The 24,635-nt window shown below is 40.5% G+C and overlaps 1 protein-coding gene and 1 pseudogene across 9 annotated transcripts in view; one reads left to right on the plus strand and one right to left on the minus strand.

Moving 5' to 3' along the window:
* The window catches only part of SIL1 (SIL1 nucleotide exchange factor), a 169,213-nt gene that overhangs the window by 60,389 nt on the left and 84,189 nt on the right, over nucleotides 1-24,635 (minus strand). For all 9 annotated transcript variants that reach the window (XM_011382242.2, XM_011382238.2, XM_011382239.2 and 6 more), the window contains 2 exons: nucleotides 11,292-11,412; nucleotides 4,897-4,996 (listed from right to left, as the gene is read on the minus strand). In XM_011382242.2, the coding sequence (XP_011380544.1) occupies nucleotides 4,897-4,996; nucleotides 11,292-11,412 (221 nt within the window). The remainder of the gene's footprint in view (nucleotides 1-4,896; nucleotides 4,997-11,291; nucleotides 11,413-24,635) is intronic.
* On the plus strand, nucleotides 8,536-8,654 carry LOC111732564 (annotated as a pseudogene).

Below are 24,635 nucleotides of genomic sequence, written 5' to 3' on the forward strand. Positions count from 1 at the left end.
TAACAATTTTAAAAACTCAGGAGGACAGTCTATATTTTCCCTTATTTTTATTCATTTCACTGTTCTTTCTTTCTTCCCAGTGTTCCAAGTTTTCTTCTGTTATTTTTCACTTTCTATTTGAAAAATATTCTATTCTTTAGTCATTTTTCTAGGTAGTTCTGCTGGTGACAATTCTTTTCATTTACTTTTGTGTAAGAATGTCTTGGTTTCCCTCTCACTCCCAAAGAATATTTTCATTGGCTATAAAATTCTGAGTGAACAGTTTGGGTTTTTTTCAGCACTTGAAAAATGTTTTATGAAAACATAAGTCTGGTCTCCAGGGTTTGAAATGAAATTTCACAGGCATTCATTGTTCCCTATAGATAATTTGTCATTTTTGTCTCTAGCTGCTTTCAAGAGTTTTTCTGTCTTTAGTTTTCAAAAGGTTGACTACAATGCATCATGATGTCAGTTTCTTTGGGTTTATCCTATCTAGAATTCACTCAGTTTTCATGAATCTATAGGTTTCTGCCTTTCACTTTATTTGGAACTTTTCCATCTTTAATTCTTTGATTATTTTTTCAGCTCCATATTCTTTTTCCTATCCTTCCGAAACTCCAATGACACAAATGTTGGATCTTTTGTTATAAAGGCATACCTAGGAGATATTGCAGGTTTGGTTCCAGACCACCACAATAAAGCAAATATCACAATAAAGTGAGTTACACAGTTTTTGGGTTTCCCAGAATAAATAAAAGTTATGTTTACACTACAATGTAGTCTATTAAGTGTACAGCAGTACTGTGTCTTAAAAAAAATACTTTATTGCTAAAAAATGTTAACCATCATCTGAGCCTTCAGTAAGTTGTAATCTTTTTGCTAGTGGGGGGTCTTGCATAGATGTTATGAAAACACAGTATCTACGAAGCACAATAAAGTGAAGCAGGTATGCCTGTAGTCCTATAGGTCCCTAAGTCTCTATCTGTTTATTTTTTTTCAATCTATTTTCTCTGTTATTTATATTAAGAAATTTTTATCTATCTTCAAGTTCACTGATGCTTTTCTCACTCATCTCTATTCTGTTACTGAGCCTATCCAGTGATTACTAAAAAAAACCCTTTAGTTGTATTTTTCAGTTCTAAAATTCCGTTTGGTTCTTTTTTTATATCTTTTATTTCTTTATTGAGGTTGTCATTTGTTTTAATAGTGTCCATAATTGCTTTTTTATGATAGCTGCTTTCAAATCCTTGTTAGGTAATTCCAACTTCTGAGCCAGCTCACTGTCAGCATCTAACTGTGTTTCCTAATTCAAGTTTTGATTTTCCTGGTTCCTGGTATGAGTGATTTTTTATTGTATCTTGGACGTTTTGGGTACTAAGGTATAAGACTCTGAATCCTATTGAATCTTCCTTTTCAGTAGGCAGTCACACTGTTTAGGTTTAATATGCTGGTTCTGGCCTTCTTGTGTAGCTATAACTCTAAGATAATTTAGTTTTCAGAGACTTTGCAGTGTCATTTTGGTCTGCTTCCTTTGTGTGCTATCCAGAAGCTAATCTAAAAACCTGGGCAGTATTTTGCACTATAGTTTAGTTCTCAAATCTTTTGCTGTGTTAATTCTGGTTAGTTTCTTGTGTAGGTCACTAGGAAGTATGTCCAGGACTTCATCTGAAAGATCTGTTCCTCTAGCTCCCTTCTCTCTAAAATCCTACCACCACCTCCTAGTTAGATAGAAAAAGAACATTATCTGCCACCAATGGATGCTGGACATTAAGAGTAGAAGTCCTTTCTTGGCCTCTGCTGACATCACCCTAGTGGGGGAATTGAAGCACTGCCTCAATGCTGCTGGCCTCCTCACTTAACCTCACTAACATTGCCCCAGAATAGAAAGCAGAGTGCTGCATCACACTACCTCATTGCCACCAGGTGAAGGGTCAAAGTACAGACTCTCCATTTACTACCCGCACCCCCGTCCCCAGGCATCACCTCAACTAGAAGAAGCAAAAAACCACCTTAGTGCTGCCAGGCAGGGGAAATTCAGGTTCCCTTCTTGGCCTCTGCTGATCTCACCCCAATAGGAAAAACAGCCTGCTACCCCATGTGGATAGTGAAAATCACTTGGTCTCTGCTGGAAGCACACCAGGGGGGAAAGCGGAGGGAAAAGGGTAGGAATTCAGGCTGTCTGCTCAGCTCTCACTGACGCCACTTTGGTCGAGGTAGCAGAGCACAGCCTCACATCATGTCATTGCCACGAGGAAGGAGTACAAGTTCAGGCTTCCACTCAGCTTCGGCTGACACTACTCTGGTGGAGGAATGAGAGTACAATTTGTTACCACCAAGAAGGAAATGGAAATCCAAGTTCCCCATCCAACTTCCACTAAAGATGGAGATAGGAAGATTTCCATGGTCTTTGACTAAAGCAGGACAGATATTATCAAAAAAGTTTTTGTCCTATTAGACTGCCCTTTTCCCACTCCTTTCTTAGGGCTGTTCTCTATCTGTACCTGTTGGCATTTCCAAGATGTGGGCTTCTCCAGTGCCCACTCTGGGATATAGAGAGGGCAAAAAGAAAGCCCAAGAAACTCACCACTACATCATTCCTCAAAAGTTCCAAGGTCCCTAACTAGTCTGCCTTCTTCCTACATTTCAGAGTTTTCTTAGAATCACTTTTAGTATTACATCCAGGGTTTTTAGTCCTTAGCAGGAGGGAAAAAGAGAAATGAGTCTACTTCATCTTGTCTAGAATCAAAAGTTTAAGAAAGCCATATTTTAAAATGCAACAATTTATAAAATACAGGTGAAAAACAGCTGACATGCTAAAACATAAAGCATAAAACATCAAGCAATTTGTATGGTAACAGAGGTATAAAGGGGTCAGATTCAATAGTAACAGCCCAAATCTGTTGAGTGGGACAGAGCTTTTCCACAAAGGAAGTGACTCTAGGAAGAACTGATATATACTAAGGTATATATGACAGGCTAAGGCACAATTATTTGACAGTATATATGACAGGCTAAGGCACAATTATTTGGCAGTATTGTCTTTATAAACAACAAAAAGTACTATCCTGTACTTGGAAGTCACCATCCATAAAACCTGGGTTTAAAGACTGATAAACAAAAAGTAGGATGGTATGCAGTCATTAGCTTAGGACATGTAGGAAACTCCCCAACCAACTTCAAGTCAATTTATTTGCCAGTCTCAGTGCACTGGCAGTGAGCAAGTCAGTCCAGACAGGGTATAAATGAAAGTAAGAGAAAGACTCCAGGCCCCCACACCTCAGTGAAAGAGCTAACGACCTAAACTCCACAGAAGGGGGCGGGGAAGAGTGGCAGCCGTACCTCAGAAGTGGCAGTTGACTCAAATCAGCCAGTTCAGGGATCATACATTTGGGTACTGGTATTAGGATCTCCTCTTGCAAGGGGAGAGGATTTTTTTTTTTCCCTCAATTACAGTTGACATTCAATGATATATAGTTACAGGTGTACAGCATAATGGTTAGACATTTATATAACTTATGAAGTGATTATTTTAATTGCAAAAAATACAATAACTGAAATAATCTCTTTTACATTTAAAAATATTTTCATAATATTCATACTTTTCTACACTGATTTATGGAAGAAGAATGTCATTAAAGAGAACAAAGAGAAGAGACAGAGGTGCAGTGGGTCTGCCATCTACAGAGAAGACAAAGAACAGGGGCTGACTTTTATGTTTCTGTCAACTCCACGTGAAGTCCACGGTGAGTGGATAATGAGCCCAACCCCTGGCCACAGGAACACCAACGTCTGTTCCACTCACCTAGGCTGTCTGCTGCCCTCACATTTACCAGGTAGAAAAAATCTGCTTTTTCTCACCCACCTCAGTTAATATACCTGTGGTAGAATGGAATTTTATGCATCACTTTCCTTCACCCACTGCTGCTGCTACTGCCATCCTATTACTCACTTTCTCATACTACATACGCTCTCCATACCAGGAGATGTGACTTTGGTAAGATGAGTAGAGAATTGGCCTGCATATTAACACATCCTAATAAGGTCCTCCTTCACATCAAAAAAAAAAAAAAAAAAGCCTCATTTGTCTCAGAAATACTTAGTTCTAAAGGATATGCGGGACCTAAGGCTTCTTCCACTAATATACAAGCTGTCAAGAACCAGATGCTGCCCCTCCAAAATAATGCCAGGATTCTGGGGTGAGGGTAGAGAGTTTGGCAGAGCAAAGAGGTAAACAAAGCAAAGAGGTACACAAAGCAAAAGAGGAGGAGAAGAAGGGAGAACTTAGAAAGGTCTCTAAGGCAGCCATTGGAGGAGGTTCTTTCAGAGACAGGACTCAGCTGGAAATGTAAAAACTGATTTGTGACATTCCCTGGCTAATACATGAGCTCATGAGATCCACCTAAGAGTAAGAGGAGTACAGTTTCTTTCCGGTAGAGGTCTGTATCTACAAGCTCTCCCAGACATTAGGGGCATAGCTATAACTCAAGGCCTGAAAAAGAGAACACATCTGCTACATGCCCAAAGGACAAGGACCCAGGCTTCATCCTTTCCAGCCCAGAACTTCTGTCCTTTAACCTTGAGCCTAACCCAAGTGTAAACTAGGAAATCTGAGTTTTAACCTCTGTTCTTTTCATTCATATGTGATAATGAAGAGTATGTTCATCTCAGCTTTGGGCCTCAATTTCCCCAAACACGTAATGGGAAGTTGGATCCTAACCTAAATGATGACAAAAATGCTCCTGGCATTTTTAGTACCCTAAAAAGGGTTACTTATTGGGCATCAAGAGCTCTTTAAATATTTTACAATATTATTGTTATTATTATTCCATGTTTATTGCAAAAGCTTCAGGAAAACGTGATTCCCTTCAAGGCCATCCTATAGGCTTATACTAACTCCCTGGAAAGAATGTCACACACCTTGTCCTCCTTTGAACTCTCCATCTCTGTCCCTTCTTTGAATTTTGCCAGTGCACTCTTGAGGTCCTGAGAGGTGTAGGTGTTGGTATTGATGTCCAGCCTGTCCAAAGAGAAGTTAAGAATCAGGAGGGAGCTACCATCTTTCCCAAGAAAGAAAACCCCCATGGGTGGCTAGTACTCCAAAGCAAGCTAAGCCAGGCCAACTTTAACTCAGAGCTGACCTTCAGCCAGCCAGAAGTCCAACAGGGTGATCTTACCATGAAGCTAGAGAAGGAAAGACACAGCCAAAGATGGGGTCATTTCATGAAAGAGGAAGAAATGGCATGGGGCCCATCATGGGCAAAGAGCTCTCAGCTAGCTACTCAGGCAAAAACAAGTCTGGAATGTCTGTGCAATGCTGCTCTCTTGGTATATGCCAAGGCAGGACCTCCTGGAGAGTACTGGACACAGACAGAGGAATAATAAGGACCCAATTTATCTTATTCTAGGAAAGAAACCAATAGAGGCCTGAGTTCTCCAAGCATGTGCCTGACCTGACAAGTCAGCCTGTCTTCACAAAAACAGGCTGGATAAATGCACATCTTTAAGATCAAACCCTGGGCACAGAGTAGATGTAGGAGGTATGTATCAACCTGGCAAAGAAATGGATTTAAGATACCAAGGACTAGAGAATCAAGGCCAGCCACCTTCCATAGCTAGCCTCCAAGAAGAGAGAGGAAAGAAATCAATGCAGATATCATCTCAAGAACCTGACAGACTACAGATTGGCATCCTCACAAAGACCCCTTGAGCTGATCCAAGCCACAACCATTTATCTAGACTGGAGAAAAGATATTCATGGGTTGGGAGGTGGGGACACCTTTTACCACCAGCAGTCACTTCATTTCAGTGAATGGAGGCAGGAACAAGAGTGATTCAAAGAGAAATATGCAATGTGGGCTGAGACTGATAAGACTGCCCAGCTGGGGGTGGGGAGTGGCAGGGGCAATAATGACCAGGAGTTACTGGATTGCTCTGCTCAAGGCGAGCACATCAGTCTCACAGTCCAAACTCCTGGCAAACTTCAGCCCTCATGAGAGGGTATGCTCTCTGCCTTTGCTCATTCAGTTTTTGATTCATCCTAGAGAGCCCTTAGGGCAGGGGGCCTCAACTCCCAGGCTGTGAACCAGTACCAGTCTGTGGCCTGTTAGGAACCGGGCCGCGAAGCAGGAGGTGAGCGGCAGGCAAGTGAGAGAAGCTTCATGTGTATTTGCGGTCACTCCCCACCACTAGCATCACCGCCTCAGCTCCACCTCAGCTCATCGGGCATTAGATTCTATAGGAGCACCAGTCCCTGGTGCCAAAAATGTTGGGGAACGCTGCCTTAGGTCCCTGAAAACTTGTCTTCTCTACCCCTCAGTCTTCCTAAACTAATAGCTAATCACTCCTATTTATTGAGCACTTAACCATGTGTCAGACAGTGTTAATCCTTACAATCCTACAAGATAAGGGAGAAAATCTCTTAGCAGAGCGTCATCCACTGCCACCTGCCTGAGGATGCGACTGCCCTGCCTATTAACCCTAAGTGGGAACTAAGTATTTAGGGCCAGAGCTTGAACAGATTATCTCCTCCCTCCTCGAAGAGGACTAATCAGTCAAAACTAATCACATCATGTCTCATATCTATTTACTGCCTCAAGTTCCACTCTACAAGTGTGCATGTGCTTATAGTCATACATGCACACACAGGCACACAACCATCCTCAGCGGGTATTCTCACTTCATTATTCACTGAGATAAATAGATGTTAAGATCAAGAATTCCCTCATCTTCCCATCGTGTCAACTCTACACACTAACCTGCATCTAAATCTACATTCCCTTCTGTTATAATGGATGACAGTGTCCCCACTATTAAACTTAAGCTCCAGATCCCATTTGCCTTTTCAAAAGCTTTATCTTCCATAATTATACCACTCCCTCCTGCCTGCATCATCAATTTCTCCCTTTGACTGAATTATTCCCCATCAGCACACCAACCCTTCTTTGACCCTCCCAGTCTCTAATTATCATGCCAGTTTTCTGCTTCCATCCAGAGTGAAAAACTATAAATACATTGTTTTCACCCACGATCATCACCTTCTTGACTGCTATTTACATTGCCATTTGCTCTAATCTGGATTCTGTTCCCACAACTTTACTAAACCTGCCCCTCAAAATTACCAATAATTGCTGGCCAAATCCAAAAGACTCTTCACTGTCATGTTCCTCAACCACTCAGCAGCATTTACACAGTTTACCTCTTCCTCCTTGAAATACTCTCCTTTCCTGGCTTCTTGTTACCATGCTCTCTCGGTTCTTCCTTACTCCTGCTATCTTTTTCTGGTTCCTCATCTGCAACCTGAACATGCTAGAATGCCTCGGAGTTCAATCCTGGACAATCTTTTCTTTATATCTAGTCTCCTCTAGTTCTTTCTAAATATCTATCAGGCAATGATGTCCAAACTTACATCTCTGACCCAAACTTCTCCCCTGAGTACCAGCCAGACTCTTGTACAACTACCTGATATGTCTTGGATCTCAAACTTATTACATCTAAAACATAGGTCTTGATGGTTCTCCCCAGAAATCTGTCCCTCTCCCAATCTTCTCTGTTTCAATAATGGTACCCACATTTGTGCACCTGGCTGCACAAATTCCAAAATGAGGCTTTATCCTGAATCCCTCCTCCCAACCTTCCTTCAACCCCTACATCTAAATCCTGTTGCTGCTACCTCCAAATTAAATCTCCAAATTCATTCGCTCTCCATTATACCTTAGACTAAGCCATCATTATGTCTTGCCTGATCTACTGAAATGGCATCTTGTCTCTGAGCTTCATTTGTCTGCCTTCAATCTATTTTCCATACACATACCAACTAGAGTGATCTTGCAAACTACATTATATTAAATTACTCTCCCATCCAAAATCCTCCAATGGCTTCCAATTACAATTCTAGTTAAGTGAAGAACACTCAACATGCTTCTCAAAATTCCACATGATCTAGCTAGCCCTTTATATCTCTTTAATCTCATCTCCTATTAGTCTTCCTTTTCCTTCTGTCTAGTCAATCGCCCTGATCATTTTTCTGTTTCTCAAATTTGACAAAGCCTTTCTTTGACAAAGCCAGGAAGTCTTCTTTTTCCCTCTGCCTGCAATGTTATAACCCTAAACATATAAAACTAGCCACTAAATCCTCTTCATTCTTCAGGTCTCAGTTCAAAGATCTTGACAAAGCCTTCTAAACCATCTTACCTAAAGTGACCTCCTCCAGAGACTTATCATCTTGTTTATTTTTTCCCTAGTACTTATTATAATCTGTAACTACCGTACTTGCGTGTTTATTTACCTGTTTTTCTGCCTGCCAGTCTCCATAATGCTGGTGTCTTGTCTGTTTTATTTACTGTATCCCCAGTGCCTGGCACATAGGCACTCAATAGGTCTTTTGTGAAATGAAATGAATTTACTTTTAAAAGTAAATGGCCCTGTCCTTGGCCCACTCACTTAAATCCTATACCATATTGTACCATGGTAAATGTTCAAGCCAAGATGAGACAACTTATATACAGTTTGCCCCTCATCCCTCCAAACATAGGAGGATGATTCAAAGAAGCTGGTTGTGTCTATGGCTATGCCATCCTGAACAAATCCGATTTCGTCTGATCTTGGAAGCTAAGCAGGGTCGGGCCTGGTTAGTACTTAGATGAGAGACCACCTAGGAAGACCAGGTGCTGTAGGCGTAAAAAATAAAAAATAAGGGATTGTAAGCTGACAAGGTCCTTGCAATTTGTGAGGTCAACCAAGGGTTGCCTCACCTAAAAAAATTTAAAAAATAAAAAATAAAGAAGCTGGTTGTTCCAGGGTTGAAAGGGATGTGGGCTAAAACCAGTGGGGATGGCAATGCCTAACACACACACACACACAAAAGCAAGAGAAAATCTGCTGCTAGGAGCCAACAGGCAATCAGGCAGTTCCAGGAGAACCCTCTGGAACAAGTCAGAGTCAGGGACGTGTCCCAGGGGCTTTAGAGTCCACAGGCATTGCAGCTCTAGGTAGCAGTGTGACCAGTTACATATCAAGGAGGACTAGTGGAGAGGCTGCCATGGATTGGGCTGAATGAATGATCGCCATCTCTTTCTAGCCAGTGGTTCTTAACTCTGTGGGATCACCAACTTCTTTGACAATCTGATGGAAAACAGTAGGTCTTTTGTCCCCAACATGAAGATAAGCGAAATACTGTAACAATTTTGGAAATTAGCCCTGCCCTTTGGCCCCTGGTCCCATTCCAGTGCTAAAGAGCCAGGAAGACACTGTGAAATGGAACTGGAGAGTCACAGGATGAGGTCAACTCCAGGAGAAGGAAGTTACTACCAAAGGCGGCCAGAGACCCCTTAGCTCATGGCAGTAAACACCCACACAACCTTGTCAATGCCTTTGGGTTTGCCAATGGCTATAAATAGTAAGAAGGAAGAGGACCTGTCCAGCATATCCTGGAAGCCATCCCAGGGCAGAACCCTCAAATAATCCAAAGGAGAAAAGTGAAGTCAGGAGTGGAAACAAATATTTCTCTTTTATGGTGTGTCTACTACAGACCACATGGATGGCTCTGCTTTCTATTTTTAAAAGATATGAACAACAGACAAAGCAGCAAGTTCTCCTACTGATGATCTACAGGCAGGTATTGGAGAAATAACTTCTCATGATATTTAAACCAACAAATAAAAGATTCCAAAGTAATCCGGTTTGTAACTCAGTATTCTTAAACTAAGAAAAAAATGGGCTTTTTATTTAGAAAATAAGACTTGTCTTGGATATGAGATATGACTTCCTAAAGTACTTTGAGACACTGACATGTGTGTATATGTGTGTCTTGGGGATGGAGAGAGGTTGACAGAGTCATAACCATGATATTTGATTCTCTCATAAATGGTTGTGAGAAAAGAATCATCTTGAGACCTGGGTCACTCCAGGTACAGGACTATTTGGAGAGATAGGGGAAGATAAAGATCCTTCCCAATTTGGGGTGACTGCAAGGAGGACAAATATCCCCTTATCTATCATAATATAAAGTCAAATTGTCCAACAGTCAACATTGCCCAAGTATGAACAGGCTGCTCTTTAGGGTTGTGAGTGCCATCTGACTGACGGTACACATGGATAGGCTGAATGATCTTTTTGTCATGTATATCAAGGAAAAGATTCAGGTAAGAACTGGGTCTCTAAGGTGGTCCCTTTTCTGCCTCATTTCTAACTGCTACAAAATATTGTTAAAATAATAAATCTCCAAGGACTGAGTAACATTGTGCTAATCTATGATTGATTCCCAATACTTACATGTTTTAGAACAGGGGCAGCAAACTACCTGTAATGACTGGACAATCTTTAGGCTTTGTAGGCCTTATGGTGATTGTCCCAACTACTCAACTCTGCCAGTGTAGCAAGAAGCAACCACAGACAATAAATGAATGAACATGGCTATATTCCTAAAAAAACTTCATTATAGACACTAAAATCTGAATTTCGCACAATTTTCATGAACCATGAAATATTCTTTTGTTTTTTTCCAACCATTAAAAATGTTAAAAATAACTTAGCTTATGGGCTGTAAAGAAAACAAAACAAAACAGGCAGCAGTTCCAATATGGCCCACAAGCCATAATTTGCTGGTCCCTGTGTTATAAACTTCATGAATGGAATTAATATCAACCTTTCAAACTGCACAGTTCCAGCAGCCCCTGCAAAACCCTGTGTCTCAACCTCCTCCTCCCTCATGCAGCAAACAGCAAGTAAAGGAAACTTGGTAATTCGAAGCAAATAACAGTCTCTAAAAAAATAGAGACTATAAATTGCCCCAAACTGAATAACCTAAACTAGTTATTTAAAAATTAGGTAACCTCTTACCATTGGAGACCTTTTCTACTATAAGGTAGCCTGTTTTAATATGGACTAACAAGAAGAAAAGTCAGTGAATTAAAGACTTTAAAATCCAATTTTATTGTTCACCAAGGAAGTATTACTGCAAAGCAGAAGGCCTAACAGGCCTGTTTTAATGAATAGATGACTCATCTGTAATCAGCGTATTAATTGTTGGGATTCAAATGGGTGCTCTTAAAGTACTAGGAAAAATAGCTTCGTTTTTAAAGCAGGTTAAACACTCCCCCTACAGCCTTTTTTAAAGTATCAATTTGCTTTCCAAACTATTTCTTTCCAAAGACCGTAAACTTCCATAAAACCAAGAGATTTATCAAATTCTAGGCTACTAAATTTCAATTTTTTTAACTGAAATTCACATGAATTTGGGTAAGAAACATTGCATTGTCATTACTTTCAGTATTACAAAATCAACGCTGTCAGTCTCCTTAGGGTTGACACTGTACCTTTTGCCTTTTTTCGACCCTTTCAAAGTATTTTGGAACTTGTCCTCATCTTGGAGTTTCACTTCTCTTGTCCCAGTCTGAAGATTCAGCCGCACATGGGATCCTGCAGGGACAGCCTGACCTAAAAGCCAAGAACAGAGAAGGCTCATGAAGTATACAGTCCTCAGAGGGACACTATTATAGTTCATAAAGACCAGACTCTGCTCAGTTACCTGAATCCATTCATATCTCTTTCTCTTTCCCAACTCTCTAACCCACACACACCAATCACATATTCTCCTTTTGCTAATCCACATCACATAAAGGGATGAGGTGAGGTAGGTATGGTTATCTGCACTTCGATCTAGAGACTAATGTCCCCCAGTTAGAACCTGCACATTTAAACCACTTGTTTTCTTTACATTGAGCTATAATATGCCTTTTTGTTAAACACAGTAGGTGAATGGTGAATACCTACTTACCCTTTAGGACATGGCTACATTACTGCCTCTTCCACATTATCTTTTGTGTCCCTCCCATGATGGAACCCCAGAGAGCTTGCCATTCCAGCAAGCTCACACATCACCACCCTCATCAATTTAATCACACTCCTTCTATAAGGCTCTCTCCACCCACCTATCTCAGAAGAGCTGATCTACTAGTTGGGAAAACAAGTGTTGTGAATAGATGGGCTATTTCATACACATTGTACAAAATTATCCAAGGATAGTTAAAAAGCAATCTTGCAAGATGATATACTACAAATAAAATGTTACACTTATTCGTTCATGCATGTAACTGATATTAACCGAGCAACTACTATACACCAGGCTACTGTGGTAGGTAGGTTCTGGGAACACCAAGAGGAATGTCAATTGCTGCAAAGATAGAGAATTTCAGGTACAGAGCTCTTCAGGAGACTGGAAATCTAGAAGTAGGGATGCTGCTCTGACACCTTTACTTTGACTCTGCTTCTTCCTATCAGAGAATGGCATCACCCTGCTGATGCTGGGCTTGATTCAAGAATTGAAGAAGGATGGCAATCTGAAAAAGTTCCATAAAGGGAAGCATATAGTACAAGTTCTCTCAGAATGATCAGGTAAACCCTGAGTATAAAAGGGTAACAATGTAGCAAGAATTTAAATTGTCTCAATTCTGGAAGGACCATAGTGAATTCCAAGTTCTACCAACCAAACCCAGCTTCTGTCTCCTCCTCCTCTCAATTCAGCCAAGAGTTGCCACCTCTGCGAGGCAGCCTCCATTCCCCCAGACCAGATCCAGCTGCCTTTAAAGGCCTTCACAGCACCATGACCCTTTTACTTTATAGCATTTACCTCAACAACCAATAGTTTTACTTCTGTTTTTTTTATCTCTTTGCTTAATATAAATGCTCACCATTTTATCACCAGGAACTATCACATGGCCTAGTATATAGTAAACCTTTAATAATTATTTAAGTGAAAAATTAAAAACGAAAGAGAAAATCCTAATTGATCTAGAAGTGTGTGGAGAGGCCAACAAGGATTTTCACTAGGGCAAGTAGATTCATAATTAGTAGTCATATTAAGTTATTTTTAGTAGTAATAGTATTAATACTACACTACTAATAGTAGCATCTTGAACTTTCAGACTTTTGACCAAAATGAGAAATGGAAAAGGAAAAAAGTACATGATATTATAAGTTATAGAACTTAACAGGTTATATGAGGCTAAGCTGGCCAAGGAAAAGACTACGCTCTTATGTGAATCAATTTATTTTATTGGGGAAAATTCCAAAATTACTCCCTTCACATAAGCCACCACAGGGGGCAAGAACAACCACAATAGCATTAACTTAAAATACAGGTTATGCTCGTTGAAAATACACAGAATCAGACATGGAGCAACAGTGGCAGAGGCAGCAGAAAATACAGTATTTCAAATGTTTCCAACCCACTGGGAAAAAGGCCAAGTTACAGAAAGAGTGTGATGTGACCTGATCCTTCTAGGGCTCTGTGAAGGAACCACACACTGGAGAAGAGCAAAAGCAAAAAGTCACAAGATATATGCATGTAGAAAGTTAGAGACTGGTGGGTAGAAGGCAAGGGACAGGCAGAGAATAAGATAGGGATCCAGAAAGGCAATCAGGCCTGCAAAGCCTATGGTGTCTGTTTCCCTCACTGGATCCCTGGCGACAGACCCCAGCCTGAGGAAACTCTGTCTATATTAAGCAGAAGCCCTGTCCAAATTAAGTAAGGCCACATCATACTTGAGTTTTGACTCCCACTGGAACTGTCACTGACTTCAATCACAGGCCAAGTCCCAGGTAACAATCCCTGCGTTCCCCAGGCAGGAGGAGGAAATCTGTGGTAGACTGCATCATTGCCACCAATTTTCTTCCCCTCCTCTGCCTGTATCCACATCCTTTGCCATGTGACCTTGCAGCCCCTCTTACTAGTGGTAGAGTGGACTTTCCCACCCCTTGACTTTGGACTTGGCTTGTGACATACCTTAAACAGTGGGATGTTAGCAAATGTGCCACAGAAGTTTGAAATATGCCTGTGTGTTTGACTCATCTCTTGGTATTCTGCCGTCACCAAGAGAAGAACATGCTCCACTAGTATTCCAGTATGGTATGGATGGGAAACCGATGGGGCAAACCTAGACTCAAACTTCAGATTGGAACTAAGCCCAGCTGGGCTCAGCCATGGTTAGCCAAGTAAAGCTGATCTGCAGACATGTAAGCAAAAATAAAAGACTGAATTTCTTTTAACTTTTTACTTTGAACCACCTCTATTACATAAAAGTTGTGAAAATAGTACTGAGTTTCCATATATCGTTCACATGGCCTTTCCTAATGTTAATATCTTACATAGCTCTAGATAATTATCCAAACTGGGAAATTAATAATACCATTAATCAAACTAAAGGTCCTTTTCAAACCTTACCAGTGTTTCCACTAATGTCCTTTTTTGTTCCAGGATCCCATATGGCTTTTGGTTATTTCTCCCTAAAGTCCTGTGGTCTGCAACAGTTCCTCAGTCTTTCCTTATCTTTGATCCTGACGCCCTTGAGGAATACTCACCAGTTTATTCAGCACTGCTTGGTGTCTTCTCATGATTAAACTGAGGTCATACACTTTTGACACCACAAAAATAATGCAATGGTATTCTCAGTGCATTGTATCACAAGGTTTGTGATGTCAATATGTCTTCTTACTGGTGATACTGGCCTTGATCTAAGAAAAGTAATCTCTACCGAGCTTTTCCAATGTAGTAAACAAAAATAATAGCAAATTACCAAACTATGGATAACAATTCAGTAGTTTCTCAAAAAATTAAACAGAGATTTACTGTATGAACCCAGCAATTCCACAGTTAAATGTATACCCCCCAAAATTAAAAACATATGTTCACATAAAAACTTGTATATAATGTTCATGCGGCATTATTTATAATAGCCAAAATGTGGAAACAACCCAAATGTCCATCAACTGATGAATGAATAAACAAAATATGGTATAGCCATACAATGGAATACTATTCGGCCATTAAAAGGAATAAAATATTGATATATACTACAACATGGATAAACTCTGAATACATTATGCTAAGTGAGAGAAGACATATACAAAAACCCACGTATCATATGATTCCTTTTAAATGAAATGTTCACAATAGACAAACCAAGAGACACAGTAGATTAGTGGGGGTCAGAGGCTAGGGGAAGGGAGGAATGGGGAAAGACCATTAATGAGTATGTGGTTTACTTTGGAAGTAATGACAATGTTCTCGAAAGAGATAGTGGTGATGGTTGCACAACACTGTGCATCTACTAAAAACCAAAGAATTGTTAAAAAAAAAAAAAATCATGGAGGAAAAACTTTGCAATTATACAAATCTCTTTTCTCTTCAAACCACACAAACAAGGGAATCCTTCTGCAACCATTACCACTGTAGTGATGATCTAATGCCATTTTCTACTTCCCTCCTTCCTTACACATTAATTGAAATTTCATTGCAAGGAAAAACTGTCACTCCTCCATCTATTTAATTACTTATACCAGTATGAACTCATGGATATTTTATTCCTTGAGTTATACTCCAATACTATCATTATTTATTTTGTTGCTCAAATTTTTTTAGCTTTGGCAATTAGGAGCTCCTTTAGGCTGGCTCTTGTGTTCCTTTAACAAGTCTCTTCCCTGCATCATTTTCCTTTTTCAAGTATTTCCTTATTTTCTGGTTCCATAAGATGTTCCTAGTTCATCTTGTATTTTCCTTCCCCCAGCCCTGGAATCAACTACTTCCCAAGGAACCTTGGTTTCTTTTATTGAAGAACAGTGTTTAGAAACCAAGATCTGAGTGCTAAGTGTGCCCATTACTACTAGGGTATTACTTACTCTTCTAGACCCTTTCAATGGACAGAGCTAAGAAATTTGTGTGTGTCTGTGTGTATGTATATATATATATATATATATATATACACACACACACACATACATACTTCCGTATCTATGTGTCTGTATATATATTTAAAAACTATAAGTTTACACTCATATCTCAGATTCCAGTCTAACACCATAGAGTTCATTTGTCTCCCCACTTTCCTTGTTTGTAACTTTTTTCCCCAACAGTGAGAAACCTCTTATTATTTGCAATATATTTACAATTCTAGTATACATAAAAGCTAGTTTCAAAGTTGCTAACTCATATCCATGAGAAACACATTTACCAAATTAGATAACAGCATTTATGTACAGTTCTATTGTCTCTTGTTTTACAGTATCTGTCTTTAGTTCTATGGTATCTAGTCAAGATATGATTTTACAAAGTCACTTAGGTTAGTTCTTTTCTTCCCTACTCCTTTCAGTATGCTTCCTATTAATAATACTTGATCCATTTGTTAGTGTCTGTATTCCATTTTGGGGTTCCTACTCCTCCCACATCTTGGTTGGTTTAACTGTTTATTTGAAGGGCATCTGAAGCGTATGTGGACTATCACTACAGTTCTAAGAATCAGAAATTACTGTTATTTTAAGCTGAGTTTTGAGATGGTTTGTTTATTGTGGCAATTCATTCTAATGGTCCTGAAACAAGGAAATTGAAAGTGTCCAATATAAAGACCAATTTTTCTGAAATTATATAGTTTCTATATCTTTTTATAGTTAAAATATCCTTTTATGAGATAATGATGATAATGGATGATAGTGGGTTGTTTCTATGTTAAGGGCCTTAACTCAGCAAAATAAAAAAGTTGGCCTCTGGTTTCCAAAATTTTCTTTTAACGTTTTTCTGATCCATGAAACAACATAGCCTGGAAACTACCCATCTAATAATGTTTGAGAATTATTCCCACTGTACATTTTAAATGAGTGGATTTTATGGCATAAATTTTACCTCCTTAAAGAAGTTTTGAAAATTCATTTCTTAAGATAAAGCAGTATCTTCTCCTTTTGAATCTCGAAATAGCAATTAGTCTATCAGATGCAGTCCAAGGTGACAGCAAGTCTTTCTAGGGTCCAGTATACAGAGCTAAGCTGACAGCCCCAGGAGAACAAGTTCTAGGCAGAGTAGGAAGAAAATGGGCCTACAAAGCCTGAGGCCATGAAGCACCTGAGCAAAAGAAACCCTGGTAGAAGGGAGGGTAAGAAACAGTGACCCAAGGGTAAAAGCCAACACACATGCTTATGAGGCAGGCAAGTAAGAGAGATAAGTGAGGAGGGCCATCTGTAAGACAACAGGGAGTGGTGAGAGATGAGAAAAATGCCCCCTGAAACATTCAAATTTTAAAATACAAAAGCCAAAGAAAACACACCCATAAATGAAATTCAGCCCACAGCCCATTTATGATTGCTGGAAAAGTTTCACCTGCTGACAAATTTTGTCTGAATCTTGGTCCCAAAACATCCCAGGGCCCAGTGATTAAAAATCTGCCTCTCTGGGACGCAGAGTGGCAGGTTCCATGTAGCAACCACAGTGACTGCCCTGATTCAGTGGAGACAGGGCCAACTGAGATGGGTGCCACAATGCTCTTGTTTTAGCCTTGGCATCAGATGCTTCAGTGGTTATGTGGCTTTGGGAGGGGCAAGACATATGGGGTGTCCTCTGTAGACTCCTGCCTGGAAATCTCCTCTTCCAGGGACTTCTAAGCTCTTTCAAGTCATATCTAGACACAATGGCAAAAATTGAGGGCTGCTCTGGCCCTGCCACCATGAACCCTGGAACTTGGCTACCCACTGTCTTTGAGGGTCCGGTGAATTTAGCCTGGTGAATTCCTTTTTCTGTCTGAATCTTCAGGTCTTTGTGTCAAATAAAAAGAATCTATCATGTCTGCTTTCCCTAATGTGTTACGATTGTTGTAAAGAACAAATAAGAAAACACTGGATCAGTGCTTAGAAGTTAAAAGTGCTTCAGGAAACACAGCCCCAAAAAGGTAAATGTCAACCAGGATGAAACAAAGACATTTTATTGACCAAGTCCTGTAGGTATATGTTAACAAGAGCAAAAATTCCCAATTATGCTAAGTTTCTGAAGGACAGGAACCAATTACTCGTGCCCGCAGCTCAGGCTCAACTCTAGGCACACAGTAGGCCTTCAGAAAGGTCAGCATGAATACCAGTCCCCTGTCCCCATTCTCCCCAGACCAAAAGGAATAGATGGACAGGAAGCAATGTCCTCACCTCACTGGGGCCTCCAAACTCCAAACCAGGGCTGGTCATAGCTGAGACTTTATAGGCCCAGTTGCCATGACTACCAGAGCCCTCTCCAGCTTTTTTACTCAAAACTCCCAAACGAGTCCTGACAAAATCCCTGCCTCACACAAATGAGCATCTATCCTGATTCTAAGGCAGGACTTAAACTGAACCAGTAACAACAAAAAAAAAGTAGACGAACCTCTCTCGGGTGCTAAACTCTGAACCAATGCTTAATGTTATTTTTTTAAGGAAAACACAAATAGAGCCCTTTTTTTAAACAGAACATATAGTGAACCAGTCTAGATTGTAGTTGTATTTATGCATTTTCTAAAAGAACTAAACGACGACAAGAGAAATAAAAATATTCTCCAAACTGACTTTTCTCTCTTGAGTCACAGAATCTAGAATGTGGTCAGGGCCTCAGGAGAGTTCTCCGGCTCGGCTTCCAGGCAAGGGCGGGAATCTCTCACCTGCATTAAAGCCCCTCAGAACATCAGACTCCAATTTTCCTTCGCAAACAGCCACCCTGACAGCTCTTACCACCCTCCAGAACTACTCTCTAAAATCTGATCTGCTGTGACCTCACCAGCGTCTCCTTTGCAGGCCTCAAGAACAGACAACAGCTGGTCACCAAACTCTACATACCAAATTTACAAGAGTAGTGCCCTTCAAGGACAAGGACTAGCAATGCTACTTGGAAGATTTCAGGTGTTACAGTCAGACAGGTACTCTGAACAGCCATGAGGACAAGGGTTCAAAGTAATCATATCTAGGACACGGTAAGCCTCTTCCCACAACTGGCTGGTCTGCAAGCATTTACTGAGGATGGGGCAAGAGGATGCTCTTTCCTAAGCATTCCTTTAACCATAGCTTACTGTGCATCCACTGACAACCATTTACTATACTGGACACTGGGAAGGATACCACATGAACAAGAACAACCGCTGCTACTGAGGAGTACAAAGTAAAGGAGGGAGAGTGATAACAACATTTAGAGTTCCACGTCTGGAGAACATCTTTGAGGCAAGCCTGAACCAAGGGAACGGGTCAGGAACTGGAAGAATGAGACAGTAGTAAGAATAGTAAGGGACAATAGTATTTTGACAAGAAAAACTAGAAATCCTATCATGGCCCCATCTGTCCTCCTTCTTCAAAAGTACCAGAACTTTAAGTATGTGCAGAGACTCCTCCCATCAACCCAGGGAACCTGTCAGAACCCCAAATTTTAATAAAACCAGGTATGGAATAAAGGAGAACAGGGTTGAGGGGACAGAGGGGCTATTTTCATCCAGAGACCTATGATAGGCATCCCACGTGTTTCCTCACCCACTGATTGCCTCTGTTCCCCTTCTATCTCTACCCTCAATGTGTCTCATGCTGCACTGTTAACTTAGAAGAAGACCCAGTGAGACTTATAGGTGCAGCATAGTTCCTTAATCAGAGCACTTAGGCTTTTACATCCATGCTGGAACCCGGTTTTCAATAACTATTAACTGCTGTGGTCTACTAGTTTCTGCCTTTTCTTTCTTTCTTTACTTTCTTTCTCTTTCTTTCTTCCTTTTTTTTTAAAGATATGCTCCCTACCTACCCCACAGTCCTTCATCCCCACAAAATCCTGAATATATTCAGACGTTAATCTATTTTCAATTGTGCGTATGTGTTGGGGGTGAGGAGACTGAGAAAAGGCTCAATAAAATTAGAAGAGAAAAAGAATCACCAAGAGATCAACGGCCAGGTAGTTGGAAATAAACCGCAGCACAGCTATAATACTTCCTGCTCTCTAATACCACTTAGGAATTGAGTCAAATAAAACTGCATTTTAAAAATTCTCACTATAATTGGCGTTAACCGTGAGGTACTGGCTTCACTTAATAATGAGGAGGGAGAAAAAATGGCAAATTGGAAGTGAAGGAGTTAAACATGCCTATGTCCCAGGGGTCAGGGGCCTTAGCTCCACTACTGCTCATTTTCTGGAGAAGACTCTAGGGGATTCCAAAGTGCCTCCATTTGCCACCTGGGCACAATTTCATTAGCAGCTCATTAGCAGGAGAGGCAACCATTTCTGACTGTTGTTTTTTATATTTATTGGTTAATTGACACTTTGAACACAGGTTGAGAACCAAATGAAAGTGCTAAAACCACTCAGCCAAATTTAAAACACAAAGATTGTATTCTAAACATACTCTTTATTTTCATTTATTTTCCTCAAACAGAAGTCATAATTTAATAAGGGGGTTGAAAAAGCAAAGTGCCAAGATACTGCACTTTAATTTTTAATCCTTTTCCTCCTACCCCATCAGTTCCCAAGGACCCAGATGTCATACTCAACTCTATTTGTTCTCTTTTATAGCACCTGTTACCTCCATGGCCAAACATGGTTCTATGAATTATTTCAAAACAGTATCAGCCACTCTTGACCTCTACAAACCTGCTGCAAAGCCCCTCAGCTTGGATGCTCACTGCAGTGGAAATAAAGGAAAATCTATAGGTATGAATAAAACAAAATTCTTAGAATTTCTCTCTAGATCAGCTCTAAAGTATGGGACTCAATTCTTTTTTTTTTTTTTTTTTTTTTTTTTTGGAGGAGGAGGGATAGAATGAAAATCAGAATGAGAAAACAAGATGGAACAACAGATACAGTGCAGACAGCAGTCAAGGAAACAATTGGTCCCAAGTTCTTCTCCCCGCCCCCATTGTGGGAGGGCATCACTTAAACATAAGCAAATTGAACAACAAAATGAGGTCAGTCACCTGAGACTTCTTTCACCTATCAAAGTGTAATGACAATCCCAATTTGTTGGGATTAAAGTTTTGGATCATCAGCATTAAGAGACCTACTAAGTAATGCTGTGCTTTGCTTTCTTCACCTGCATTAGTTTCACCAGGAGTTATAGCCTTTAGCATTTGGATGACCTGAGAAGTTGTCCAGTCCAGTGATGGAGGACACAGGCTGAGAAAGACCCAGGTTCCAGGCCAAGTACCACCACTTAATAGTTCTCAGATCTTGGGAAAATAATTTCTGTGGCCTATGTACAGAATGGGGCTCAGAGTACCTATTTCATAGGTTTCACAAAGTTCAATGTGAGGAGTAAAAGATAATGCATGTGGGATGCTCAGGGTTGACTCCAGAGAGCTCTTGATAACAGTGTGTGCCTGGCTCTTGCCTATGACTTGTTGAGTTTTCCCAGCTACGAGAAGGGACCTGTGCCATAATATATGGTCAAAGTAAGTGTTAACAGGCTCTTAGTACATACCTGATTGAATTCTGTAAAGCAGAGGTGAGTCCATGATTTTTGTAGAATTTTCATGTCAGACTGCCTCGTTAAGGCTACAGAAATGTTCAATCACAATGATGGCTTCAGGGCATCCAAACTGAGAGAGCAGCAAATGAGCTAGTTAAATCAGGCCTATACCACACTCAAAACACACACTATGGCTTTCCTTGACTCAGGCCACCAGCAGGCCAACAAAACCCATTTATGATGAGGCAGTCTCTTTTCCATTCCCCAAGACATCAGAACAGAAATTAAAGAAGCCATATCCAGCAGCATAACCTAGGCAAACATGGAGAGAAGGATTTAAATGAAAACAATTGCCAACCAGCAACGAAGAAGAAGGGTTTCAGGTTTAATCAGAGGCTTAAGCAAGTTTTGCAACAGTATATCATAAAGCTTATAAAAGCAGGTGCCCTGCTTGCTCTGGCTTTCTACTCCTCAGGGGACTGTGCTGGCAGGTGCCCACCCAAGCATGGGCAAGGAGGCCTGGATGTTTCAGAAAGCTGAGCACAAGGTTGGTGCTCCAGCAAACCTGCTAATGTATATACTTCCGACAGGCAGCCTGTTCCACACCTCTACCCCATGTCACAATGGCTGATGCTGCCCCAGCTGCACCTCCCCACAATGCTCCCAATCTTGAGCACCTAATGTGAACTCTGCAACTGTCATTTGATTATGTACACTCTACCCACTATACACTCTCAAGTACCCTACAGGGGTCCAGGCAGTGTTTGGAAGTTCTGGCTTTTGTGCTGCCTCCCACTCATAAGTAGATTCACTCCCTATTTAGTACTTCTGGTCTGGATCTCTTTTGATAGAAATCACCTCCCAAAGCACCATCTCCAGGACATACTCTTTCTACTTTCCATTTTGAATTTAGGAAAGAGAAAGCAAATCTCTCTGAATTCCAGGGACTCCAGCACCATAAGCTAGAAGGGACCTTAGATCATGAGACCTCATCTCCACTGAAAAGATAAATGGTCCCTCCTTGTGCCAGGCCTCCTGCCATTGAAGCCAGGCAAACCATCCCCAAAGACAACTCTGTTGGCATTTCTCTACTTAAAAACCTTCAGTGGTTCTTTGCTGCCCTCCAAAGTACCAATACCCCTGCTGGTGTTCAAGGCATACCTAGTCCAATAAGCATATTCTCTGACTCATCTTCCCTCAACCACTTGTATACCCTGTACTCTGGCCAAATGCATCCCATACTTTCCTTGGTCCTTGATACTGCCTCATTTCACATTTCTTTTTAAAGAACATATATGTTAATGTGGCAGCAGCTAGTTTTTTAATCTATCCAAATCCCCACACAGAAACAGCCTCAGATAGCAAAACCAAACCCATAAACATTTATGTCAAAACTAAGTGAAAAGATACTACGAATCCCAAAAAAGGTGAAGACAAATCACCATATGACATCAGATCTGCATAATATCAGTCTCTATAGATGGGAAGACACAGGAAGCAATGAGGTGTCTGACAGACTTGAGAAAGGAAAACCCCAGAGCAGTCCACAGGTATTCTCCAGAAAACACGGTAGGCCAGTGGGAGAACAGCAGTTGAAACTAGGAAGGATTTTTGCCAGTCTAATAGTAGGCAAGAACAGAAAACGTGTGATAAGTTCTCAAAAGGCTAGAGCAATCTAGCCCCATTAAACTTAAATTTAATCAACCAGTGTTCCCTATCAGGACTGGGTCCTGCACCTTGGGGAAGAAAACAAAGCCAGAAAATCTCATAGAGCAAGCTGCTAGGTTTTTGAACACTATACGAAAACACCATTTTGGATGACTATGGCCGTCACAGGGACAGTACTTATAATAATCTTCCACAAGGTCTAGTTTCTAAACATCTGGACTTCACAATCTCCTCTATTCTAAGGTTGTATTTTCCCAGGACAAAATAGGGCATGGAGGACTGGCAAGTTGTGATTCCCAAGTGGACTCACCACAAGCAGGCCCATCTATTCTTTTGGACTCTTAACATTCCAAAGAAGTTGGACCCCAGGTCTTTCCAAGGACCTTAATGTCCTGTCATTTAGTCCCTTCTGAAAGTTGCTCAAAAGTGACATATGGGAAACAGCTAATTTAGAGCCCTATTCTTTTAATCTTGGTCAGCCAGACTTTCACAGACATCAGTTTATTTCACTTTAAAATATATTAGACAAAACAATAGTACCAGAGAGTCAGCTTCAAGGCAGCAACTCCCTCTCAGGGGTTCTTCTGACATTTATAAACTGATCCTATTTCTCTCTAGTGTTTTATGTTATCAGCTAAACCCATCAACTTAAATTACTGCCTTGAAACCAGAGTTATCTATTACTCTGGTACGTGTACATTTCTGAAGCTTTGTACCTATATCAAGTTTTGCAAGGGTAGAATATAAGACCATAAATAAACAAATGGAAAACAGAATATGTTACCATTACTTTAGCAACAGGAGCTAAAAGTCAAATAAATGCATTACATGGAAAGCCACTAAAATGGTTGAATATATAGACCTTGGGAACAGCAAAAGCTTGATATTGATATAGTCATTTGCACATTGCCCCAACCTGCAATCAATCTCTGAGCTGTGGTAACTCAGAGCATCTCTATTTAGAAGAGTAAATGATTATTCCTAGGGCCTGTGACAGGGGGGTGGACATCTGAAAAACTGGAGACATGATGTCAAAAAGGTCAGATTTATAGCCCTCTCATTATTTCACCAGTACAGTGACTAAGAAACCAATTTCCGTTCAACTGGTATGGCTAATGGTCACTCTTATTCAAAGACCATTGTAACCCAAGTAGAGCAACAAAAGACCTTCCAAAAAGAAATTGAAAAGCAAGTCCCTTCTCAGGATTAATTCTTAGTTCTTTAGCGATCCCCTCCTCCACAATCTAAAAACAAGTTTTTCCCAATTTTTTCTGAGATTTCATCCTGCTAAACACATAATACTTTTATTAGCAAAACACATAATTTCTTGTTTCCAAAATAAATTAGTTCAAAATTATAAAAAGTATAAAACTGTGACATATATTTCAATTTCCCCCAAACTTCTATTATCCAGTACTCAAGACTTCCTCATTATTTCACATTTTTAGATATTTTACATATCTAGTCATAGGCATCAGTTAAATGTTCTCCATGTCTTTCAATTACAAGCTCACAGTGGCCAGGGACAGTGATTTTTTTTAACTTGAATTTCCGTACAGTTCCCAGCATGGCAACACGTCCACAGAAAGAACAGTGGCTAACTTCTAAGCTCAGTGGAACGGAAGGGGCATTCTATGATCTACAGAGAGATGATGAAGCTTGTAAGAAAAATTATCACCTGAGAGACCACCCATCAAATGGGACTGATGTTCCTCTGAGCTCTTACCAGCTTTCATAACTGAAATCCTAACAGCCCCAATCCAACAAATGGAGGCCAGA

This window comes from Pteropus vampyrus, unplaced genomic scaffold, assembly GCF_000151845.1.
Source record: "Pteropus vampyrus isolate Shadow unplaced genomic scaffold, Pvam_2.0 Scaffold470, whole genome shotgun sequence".
In the NCBI taxonomy this organism is placed as follows: domain Eukaryota; kingdom Metazoa; phylum Chordata; class Mammalia; order Chiroptera; family Pteropodidae; genus Pteropus; species Pteropus vampyrus.